We start from the raw sequence: 11,501 nt of genomic DNA, 5'->3' as shown, positions 1-11,501 counted from the left end.
GTGCAGACTGAATATCAGATTATGTACTGTGAGTGTATTTGTCTGATGAACACAGCACATCTCAATTCTGTCTAAGCCACCTTTCCTTCACCTCCACCCATTTCTTGTTGTTCCCTGTTACCAAGGCTCTCTCTGTTGCCTATTTTCTCATTTATTTGACCTTTATTTATACCTTGAGTTTTTCATGTAAGAGAAACCATGTGATTCATAAGGCTTGTGTCTGATTTTCTTCAGTTCACATGATGGCCCCAAATTGCCCATTTTCCTACTCAGGGCCTCAAGTTTATCTGTCTTTAAAGATGGGAAAGTAGTATTGCATGATGTATAATACCACGTTTTCTTCCTCACTCATCCATGGTTGAGTACAGGCAACTTCCTGGGTTGAGCTGGAGTGAGCTGTGATGCTACAAACATGGATGTTTTTGCAGAATTGTGTATAGCTATTGTTCCTCCTACACATTCCTCTTCCCTGTCTTTCTAGGTGTGTTAATCATCTTTTATTTCTCTAAATTTTTCACTGATCCTGTAGTATGATGTTTATAATTCACCATTTTGCATTTAGACTCACCCTGCAATTTTACAATATGAGGAATCAGACACTTCCAAGAGGGTTTTTGCTCCTGAGACTGATGGACAGCAGGACACTGCTGGGGCTGCAGGCTGCCCTCTTCTCCTTGGTCTACCTGGTGTCCGTGCTGGAGAACCTGACTATCCTCCTACTCACAGTTCTTGACCACCACCTCCACACCCCCATGTACTTCTTCCTCAGGCATCTGTCCTGCTTGGACCTGTGTCTCATCTCCACTACAATCCCCAAATCCATTGTCAACTCCATCACCTTCAGCGACTCCATCTCTTTCTTGGGATGTGTGTCTCAGCTCTTCCTCGTGATGCTTTTGGCAGGGTCAGAGGTGGGAATCCTGACTGCCATGTCATATGATCGCTATGTCGCCATCTGCCATCCTCTACACTATGAGGCTGTCATGAGCAAAGGGTGCTGTGTCCAGTTGGTGGCTGTGTCCTGGCTCAGTGGAGTGGTGTTTGGGATTTTGTATTCAGCTGGGACATCCTCCCTAGAGTTCTGTGGCTCCAACCAGATTCAACAGTTTTTCTGTGATGTCCCTTCCCTAGCAAAGCTCAGTTGTTCTGAGGAGCACGTTATCATCAATATCAGTATGGTCCTTGGGGTCCTCTATGCGTTCTCATGTTTGGTTTGCATGGTGGTTTCCTATGTGTTTATTTTCTCTGCTGTGTTTAAGATCCCATCCAGGCAGAGCCAGTCCAAAGCCTTCTCCACCTGCACACCCCACCTGGTGATTGTAGGTACCTTTCTCCTTTCAGGTACTGTTCTGTATTTAAAGCCAGCCTCTAATGCTTCTCCTATTGGGGACTTGTTGTGCTCTGTGCTCTACTCTGTGGTGCCTCCTGTCTCGAACCCCATTATCTACTGCCTGAGGAACAGGGACATTAAGTCAGCCCTGTGTAAAATGCTAAGGAAAGTGAGAAAGGGACTAATAGGAGATTGAGTACAGTTAAAGCATTTCATCACTTTACCTTCCTTGTGCCTCCCTCTGCTAGCTGTTAGGATGATTCCTACTTCGAAATCATCTTATTCTGTGGTCTTTTGATGCTGATCTCAGGGTTTCAGTTTGAGAAGAAAGTAGGTCATTTCCTGGGATCCTTCACTTACAGCTTTTGTGTTCCAGAAAGTGGGATGGCTTTTCCATTGTACCTTTCATGATTGTCATTCTTATTTTTCTGTTCCCTATATAGGAGAATCCTGTGAAGTTCTTTTTGCTCCTAACCATTTGATGTTTTTATTTCTGCATTTTGTTAAACTTTATTATATGTTCTGATCTTCACTTTTCAGTGAAAATAGGTTTAAATTTAATTTATGATTTAAACATAATTGCAGGGCCAGAAATATAACTCAGCAGCACAAATGCCTGTCTGGGAAGATCGAAGTCCTGAGTTTGACCCCAGAGCCAATAAAGCTTTAAAAATCTTTTTAAAGATAATTCTTTAATTTTTAAGATGCCTTTAAATTTATCACAAGTTTTATTGTTGGATACATTTTGGTGTATTCAACATATTAACACATTAAATCTTTCACATCTTTATTTTTTTCTAATGTTTCTGAAGGCAGATTTTTTTTTCTTTTCTGAAAGCTGTGTGTCTGTAATGTGCATCTTCCTGATGATTTGTGATTATGCACTAGAATTTATGAAAGTGGAAAGTGCTGGTACTTCTCACATTGTGACAAGTCCTACTTCCTCCAGGCTCACAGTATCACACTACATTTCCAGTACCATCAGGACATAGAATTATGTTCAGCTCCCGACTGGGAAACAGTTCTGCTTCCCTATTGGGTCTGCTCACAGATTCCTTCATAGGAGAGAGATGAGCCCTTGCTGAGCAGCACCACTGTGCCACACTTTGTCCTCAGCCTGTCCTCCTCCAAGCGAGCAGAAGCTGCACACTGTGCTGTGGGACAGCAGGCTTGGGGAGGAGCCTTGGCTCCAGCTACAGAACCAGTAACACAGGACATATTAAATGCTGTGGCCATGAGCATCATCTTCAGACATTGTCTGCCCACTGAATATCTTTGAAATTAGTTCCTATGTCCTGCTCAGTGGACCCTTCTATTTGTACAAATTCTACTCAGACTTCAAAGTGTGCTTTAAATAGAATGTGACTCCAAAAAACCATAAAGCCCTTGGTCTCACACATTTTCAATCTCTAAATACATGTGAATGTTAAGAATAATTTATATGCATCTTCCTTATTTTTTCCATGCTATGCAAATTTCAGCAACATTATCACATTTTCACTTGAAATCATTGCCCTGCTTAATGAGGCTGATACAAGTGATGCCCTGTCTCAGTATCTGAAAATGGCAAATGTGACAATTGTTTAACTGTGTTACAGTATGGTAATAGTACAGCTCTAAACTCCTGACATCTAAAGAAAGATGACTGAGCGTTTCCTGGCTAGCTCAGTGGTTAGAACTAAATGCTTTCAGAAGATCAGAAAATGGATGTCCACAAATGTTCAGGCAGGAGTTTGTTTCAGTACAGTAATTTTCCTTTGAATTTGATTATAGAATAAAAGCTAGATCATGTTGTGGAACAGCAATCTTTTATGTGTACATTAGCTTTATAGTCTAAGGCAACACATCATTAACATTTCACAAAAAGAAACATAAAAGAGTTTTTATGTTTCAAAGAGATTTCAAAGACATTGAAAAATGTTTTTAAAATTGCCACATTCTAACAAATAATTACCACATATATAGCTTGATACAGAAAAGAGTGTGGGATATCTTAATGTGTCACGTATGTGTGTTCAAAGGGATGAACTCTGATTTGGGTCCATGTTTCCTATGATGAAAATAAATTGAAAAACTGAAAAGACCTGGTGTCTTATTGTTAATTTAAATATGTACATATATATTATATGTTATATATAATATAAGGTAAATAAGTCTGGGTATGTATACATAATTTGAAGCAAAAATATCATTTGAGGCTTTTGAAAGGAGAATTTACAATAAAAAATGTGAAATCCAAGTAAACTAAAATATGAAAGAAATCAATGATTGCATTAAACTTGAAAGTAAAATGACACCGAAGATTAAATTATCAAAATATAACCCAGTCGAGAATTTAGCTCTGCAGTGCAGGACCCGCCTCGCAAGAGCAGGATCCTGAGTTCAATTCCTGGTACCAAAAAATGCCAAGAAAAATATTCAGTACTGATATTATTTTCACTCCAAACAGCTTATTTCAAGGCATAACATAAATTAAAAGAAAACATTGAGAAATATTATAACCAAATTTTCAAAATGTATCAGTAAGCATAGCAGATGCCATAAGTAAACCAACAGCACTGCAAAATGACACAAATCAGCTCTTTAGCATGTGGGGCTTTAAGGTACCTCGAAGGTTCCAATCATAGAATTAAAAAAAAAAACATATTGCTAAGTAGCGAAAAGGGGGTAATATCTGGGTAAATCTATCACAAGTATTGGGGCTTCACATTCCACTTATTGGCAATGATTCAGTTTTCTCTGTCACAATGAAAGGTTGGTGTGTCAGTCTGGCATCTATTCTAGCTTCCAGTTCTTAGGGAAAACTAGAGAATAGAGCTATTTTCTAGGAACCCCAATTATTCCACAGTCCACTATTTCACTGAGTGATCCACCTTCAGGGATCACAACCAAGACCCTTTTAGGGATGTGGCTGGAATCTCAGAGTTACATTGTGAAGGTACTCCCAGTTCTCAGGTACCAACCAGCCCAGATCCTGTTATACTTTCCTAACCTTTGGATGAGGGTGGATGTGAGAAAGCAATTTATCCAGAATTCTTCTCCATCTTAACTATTTAGTGTTCTCTTCAGGGTCAGAAGTGTCCAGGATCCTGACCTGCTTTCCATTGTGCAGGCACCCGTGACTGCATTGATATCCACCTTCCAGTGATGTCTCTCTCCATTTAACTCAGAGCATACAAACATTTCCAAAGCTTTTTCATAATCATGAGCAGCCTTGCAGTATTTTCTTCTTAAGAAAGGGACATGAATTGTGTCACTATAATTTAAAATTTTGGAGAAGTAAAAGAGCAAGACATTTATCTTATACTCACTTGGTAGAGAAAAAATATTGGGACCATAAACTACCAGATAATTTACAGAGACCTTCTCAAATGTAAAATTTTTATCAATATACATTAAAATTTTATCTAATTATCTTGCTTCCATACATTTTTTTTGAGAAATTCCTTACTCACAATTGAAAAGGTCACTTGAACCTGTCTCTTAATGCAGAATGGATCTATCTGCTTTGCTGATTGTAAATGACAGGGTTTGTGAGTTTGGGAATCAAGGTGTAGAACACATCTGTTAGAAGATTTTTCAGAGAGCCTTCACTGCAGTGAAATCTAGGGCAGCAGCCAACCCAGAAATTAAAAACAGAAGAAAAATTGCCAACTGCAATATAAAGGACTATATAGTTTAGGGATGGACCTCTAGAAAGTGTGTCTTAAGCACTGTTGAGATATATACATATATGTAACAAACAAAAAGACAAAACATAGAAATATGACACATTTACTAAAAAGAAAACCGAATCAGTAAACTGAACATCTGAAGATGATGCCCTTAAAATGCGAGATACGTCACAGAAATGTTGATGAATCACATTGGATTTTGTGAAGTGAAGCCTGAACATGGTTTTTGCTGTGTGGATCACAGAACAGAACAGAACACAGGCCCAGGAGCTCCCCACCTGTGTGCACAAACTCCGGGTGAAGATGAGGCCATAGTGCAGAAGATGACAAATGGCCACATAGCAGGCATAGGACATGACCACCACGAGAACAAGCTATGCAAATGCAGAGAAAATATGCAACAAAATTGAACAGTATTTCGAGTGAAATGGAGATGCTACTTGTAAAGGAATTAATAATTGATTTAGGAACAAGAACTGAGATGCTGCAGAGATCTATGAGGAAAAAAATAAAGCTCCGGTCTCGAGAAAAACACACACTCCTTGTACATCCTTAAGGGGCCAGCCACAACTCCTTTGTACTGAAGTATCCCCCTGAAACGCCCTGGTGATTTTCACTTTCTCAGTCCCCTTTTTTATGCTCATGACCCAATAAAGTCCTGGTAAACTTTATGTGAGCTACTACTGTGGTATCTAGTGCCAGAGAGGTATGTTTCAGGTCTGTTCTAGAATAAACCATTCCTGTATCCCTAATTCTTTTCTTTCTGGCCCTAACACTGACTTCTAGTAACCTTTGAACTATCAAATATTACTGAAGATGCAATGATATGGTCTATATATCTTATATATTATTTAATCAGTCAATTTTTGAAGTTGTATGCTCACTGAAAGAAATGACTCAACATCCTCTCAATCATTCCAGTCATCTTTATCCAGAGGTCAAAAGGGAAGCAATAAGATGAGGGTGTTTGTCCTGTAACAATCCAAAAGCCTGATATATCTGCATGCTGTGCTTTGCTTTTTAATTCCCTATTATCCAATGCTACTTTTCTGTTCATATCTGCCTGGAGCACATCTTCCCATTATCTTCAGGAATGTAGATGATTTTCTTTCACCCTTGCTGTTCTTTGCCTTATGTATACAAAAGCCTGGGATCTATCTGCCTGACCCATCATGCATTATCATAGGGAGACTTCAGTCATGAGACATAGCAAGAAACCAGCCCAGCCCCCTAGAATGGTCGCTTCCTTTTGAGAAGATCCTTCCTCCACATTTTTACTAGCAACCAAGGATGCTTTCTGTGGACACAGTGGTAGGATTTGACCAGGCTGTGGAGATAAAAGTCTCTAACCTCTCAAGGAGCAGGAGGGCTCCTATCCATTGGTTTGGGTTGTATTTTGCTGTTGTTCTTTTCAGTATGAAATCTACTTTGGTAGCTATGGTTTCCTAAAACTCTGGAGAACAAAGGTGAGCAGAATGGGAATGAAGGCTGACAGGACCTAGTATCACAGCTTTGGCCAGGCTGTGAAGGACGAGCAGCTGTGTGGGTTCACACTGAGACTGAAACACTTTTTTGCTGGACTGATTCCTTTAGGCAGGTTCCTTGTTGTTTCACATCAGCCTGGTACACCTGATGCTACTGCTTTTCTTTGCGGGACTGAGTGGGCCGATTGCACAAGAATGCTCAAATTGTAATGGTTACCTGGAAGAAGAGGCAGCAGGACCTCAGTGACTTCATATCCAACCAGGCCTACATTGCAAGTTCAAGACCAGCCTGAACTACCTACTGAGACCTTTTCTAAAAAAGAAACCAAAAAGGAATAAGCTAAATAAAGACAAAGATACAGTTTGGTGCTGAGAAAAACCAGTCAATCACATGAACCAAAGTGTTCAAATATTCTTTTAAAATTTTTGTCATATTAATTCTATTTAATATTCATTTATTCTCATTAACTTTAGAAATATATGCATAGGTTTATATGACACAACATACATATATATAGAATGTATTACATATGTTGTTAACGTTCTCAATGCTACTAATTTTTTTTGTACACCTGACATGTTTATGCTATTTTCTACAAGATACAATTTTATCAAACAAAGTACATAATAAATCATTGAAAATTTCACCCAATATCATCAACATTATTACATAGTATGATATTTGACATTTTAATCAGTGAAATGAATTTCAGAAAGCAAATTAAGCAATTGGACAAAAAATTCAAATCTTATCCTTAAAATTGATGGCACATATGTTGAAAAAGTAAACTCTGAATCTCCCATTTCTCCTTTTTTAAGAAATGTTAGACTGATTATGCTGGATCCTTGTAAAGAATTTAAGGTTTTCAGAGGCAGCACACTTAATTTTGCTTCTGTAGATGTGGAATGAGCATCAGTACTTGTACTCCCTCCACTCTGCACACTGAGTGTTGTTTGGGCACCATGTGCGGTGTCCAGGACCTGACAGTAGCATAGATTGGTAAAATCAGCAGTGTTAAAAAGTGCATCCCATGCAAATCAACTACAGATTCAAAGCATCCCCTTTCAAAATTCTAATGTTACATTTCACAGAAATATATAACATGATGCAGAGATACATAAAGATCTATAAAAGTTCCAAAATAGCCAAAGCAATCTTGAGCATAAAGAGTAAAAATGAACACAAAATACCGTCTGATTTTCAATTGTACTCCAAGTATGTATTAACTAAAACACACAGCTCTGGTATGAAACAGACACACACAAAAAATGGAACAGGACAGGAAGTTCAGAAATAAATTCACACAGACACACAACATACACACACACATAGCTGATTGATTTGGACAGAAATGTCAACAACCATATTGAAAAACAATTCTTATGAAAGAAGAGGGAAACCTGACTGTTCATGAACAAAAGTAGGAAATTATAACTTTGCTAATCACTGTGCAAAAAATCATCATAAAGTAAGCTGAACATTTATGTCAAAACTTAAAACTATGTAACTACTAAAAGAAAACAAGGCAAGTACTTCATGTCATTGGCCTCACCAATGAGATTTTAGCTAAGATATTATAAAATGGACAGCAAAAGCAAAAATAATAAAAATTAACTGTTATGATTTGTGTCTGGGTGTTCCCCCAAAGCCTCATGCAGGCATGGAATTGAATGAATGTAGCATTATTAATTGCTTTGTTTTCTAGTCCCTAGATTGACAGTGTGAAATGCTTCACCCACCCAGATGTAGGTAGCCAATATACAATACAAGGAAGGCAAAGAGGCATGCTTCCCCCTCTTTTTGCCCTGTTCACTCTTGTGCCTTTTGGACAACATGAAATGGCTGCCCCTCAACCACACTACCTACAACCAGCTGAGTGTGGAATGAGGCCTTAAACAATTGTGGGCTAAATAAATCTTTGCTTCACTCATTTTGGGGTCAAGTATTTTGTCCCATCAACAAAAGAAAGTAATCAAAACATAATTTATTACCAGAAGTGAGGTCATGGCTGTGAGTATAACAGGCCATGCGATTCATGAGCTCTTGGGATATAGCTTGTGAAGAATTTGGAGAGGTTCAGAGTTGGTGCCTGAGGGAATACAGCTGGAACAGCTAAAGTTCTTCTGTATGAGACATCTGGTCAGAGTTCAGAATAGCAAAAGTCTGGTATAAATCCTGCCAATAAAGTGCAGGCTCAAGGTGTTTCTGCTGGAAAAGAAAGCATGGGATCCTGGATTCCAGATGATGTATGTTATGGATTTATAAAAATATTGTGTGCTTCTGTTCAGAGATTTTGCCTGAGACTGAAATTAAGAGCGACAAACTAACTAATATGGTTGAAGAAGTTTCAAGGCAGTTGAATGTTGAGATAATGACATTGCTATTGTTCAGAGCTTTTAGCCAGATTCATATCACAAACCAACAGCAAAACTACCAACAGGGTAATTTGAAATGTTGTGTGTTGGACTATGTAAAAAGCTCCTGTAACCCCATGAACTAGAAAGATAAAGCTAAGAAGATCTCAACTGCTGAGAAGAAACCAGAGAATATAAAAAGGCCTGCATGCATCACAAGCACCAATGAGTCTTTATACTTTGCCATCTCAAAATTTCAAATGTTAAAGAGTTTGTTTGGAGGAGAAAGTGTTAGAGTGCCATCTTCAAGACTGGCAGCAATGACCATGCAAGGTTCTAAAATGGTGGCAGCCATACCACCATACCAGGTTGCAGATTGGTCACAGCATAAAAAATTTGTTCCTAACAATCAGATTCGTAGTGCTCAGCAATTAGGCATGCTCCTATGGTCAAGAGAGAAGAAACTCTAACTACTGCATCAGCAGGCCTCAGACCTTGATATCACCAACATGGTGCTCATCTTAGATGCATACAGAATGTAAGAGTCCTGAGGTTGAAAATACTTTCGCCTATATTTCAGAAGGTCTGGGAGGCCAAGTAGTGTGTCCCTGAAGCTGTGAATGTGAAGCTGAAAGTGAAATTGACAACCAAGAAGTTGGAAAATCTAGGAGGTTTGGGAAACATGCAAGGAGGGAACAAGCCCAAAGCAAGAGAAAAGCCATGGTGCTACAACCACCCAAAGTGCAATAGAGGTGAAATTACACAAGCCATTTGGAGCTCACAGTTTGCCACAGATTACTTCAGATTCTGGGCATGCAACTACAGGACTTAATGGTTGTTCTGCTGGATTTTGGAACACCTTTGGTTCCATTTCTTTATATCACCTAGTTTGTAACCTTTGGAATCATAATGTTTATTTTGTGCCACTGATTATCAGAAGTGTTTAACATTGTTTTCATTTGTACAGGTTTTGCAGCTAAGAGTTTGCCTTAAACCTCAGAGACTTGGGATTCAGGACTTGGACTGTATAGCATGCAGAAACAATGCAGAAACTGGTCAATGAGTTTTAATTAAGAGGTCATAAAGACAACAAAAGCACAAGTAATAAAAATTGACCCAAGGGAGATACAAATTACAGATTGAGAGACATTATTTGTAAACTATGCCTCCTTCAGCCTTTTGACCAAGATTGAGTATGGTTTTGAATTATAAGTATGAAAACTGTAATACCTAAAATTTTGAAGGGGCTAAAACAATGTACAGCATAAGAACAAATGAAGATAACACAGGCTACACAAGTGAACATCCATTTCTCAAAAGAAAAAATGGCCAAAATGTATGAAAAAATATTCAAACTCACTATCAAAGAAACACTAGTAAAAATCACCATGAACTATCACTTCATATCTGATATAATGGCTGTGAACAAGTAGACAAAATTAAACACTGATGAGTATATGGAGAACTCTTATGAAATTTGGGTAAAATTGTAAATTACTATAGGAAACATGTAAAAGTGCACGCTAATCTCTTAAAAAAACAAAAGTTTATCAATGATCCAGCAATTGCATCACTGCATATTATTGTAAATTAATTTAACATAACAAAACATGTCTACATTCTAATTTTTCCAACTTTATACTCAAGATAGAACCCAACCTAAATGTCCATCAATGGATAAATGGAAAAATGAGAAAGTAATATATGAGATATGATAAGAAAATACAATGAGTGTTTAAATTTGAAACCTGTTACAGCAAAGATACATTGCTATGAATTCCCTCTAAATGGTCCCTCTTGATTTAAACACATTCCAATAATCTTGCTTGCTTCGGTATCATGTCTGCAAGTATCCCTTCCTGCATGCTTTTTTAATGCTATTATGGACAACACATTGTCCTCAGTCAGTTAAAGTATTTAACCTTCATGATGATTTTGACTTACCCAAAGTCAAAATCTGTGGTCAGACTAAAAAGTATGTGGGTTTAGAATAACTGTAATGTTTTCTTTGTTTGTTTACATTTCTTTATTTCTTTTCTGATTTTTTTAAATCTATTTGGGACTGGGACTTGCCATGTAGTTAAAGGTATTCTTGAACTCGTTTAGTAAGCCAAATGGGCTTGTAACTTGCAGCTCTGGGACTGGAGGCAAACACCACAGCAACCACCAGCAATGCAAGAGAGTGGCATCCATACGGCAATAAGACATGAAGCGACTTCCAATTCTGATCAGGATGTCACAGAATCTTTGCGCTGTGTGAGCATAAGTGATGATGGGAAGAATAAGCCACTACTGCTGCACCACTCCCAGGCGACTTGTACACACAAGGAACAGAATGTGCACAATGCAATACTGTCTATCATGTGAATGGCCTATATGAAATCTTGGATTTCCAAGCAATTGTTCCTGGAATGGTTGCACTGACTATTTGCACCGACCAGTAGGAATTATCTTTTCTGACAATCAATTGCCTAAAAGTTATCTTCTTCAGATGGACAATGCCTGACACACACTGTAGCCCTGATGGAAGACAGGAATGCTGCATATAACTTCTTAAAGATCTAGTTCTTTTCCCAACATGACATCTCTTCTGCAACCCAAGGACCAGCCACTGATCTATAAATCCAAGATGCTACAGTGAAAGTTGGTTGTCACCAG

The 11,501-nt window shown here is 38.3% G+C and overlaps 1 protein-coding gene across 1 annotated transcript; it reads left to right on the top strand.

Annotated features, from left to right (window-relative positions):
* Nucleotides 1-584: 584 nt before the first annotated feature.
* On the top strand, nucleotides 585-11,210 carry LOC134473164 (olfactory receptor 14K1-like). The gene is made up of 3 exons (XM_063236667.1): nucleotides 585-1,499; nucleotides 2,394-2,534; nucleotides 10,977-11,210. The coding sequence occupies exons 1-3, from the start codon at nucleotides 585-587 to the stop codon at nucleotides 11,208-11,210; spliced, it is 1,290 nt and encodes a 429-aa protein (XP_063092737.1).
* The last annotated feature ends 291 nt before the right edge of the window (nucleotides 11,211-11,501 follow it).

Source organism: Cavia porcellus, unplaced genomic scaffold (assembly GCF_034190915.1).
Source record: "Cavia porcellus strain 051 isolate PalLab524CR breed Dunkin Hartley unplaced genomic scaffold, mCavPor4.1 scaffold_2, whole genome shotgun sequence".
Taxonomy (NCBI): domain Eukaryota; kingdom Metazoa; phylum Chordata; class Mammalia; order Rodentia; family Caviidae; genus Cavia; species Cavia porcellus.
This window is presented reverse-complemented; position numbering and strand designations above follow the sequence as displayed.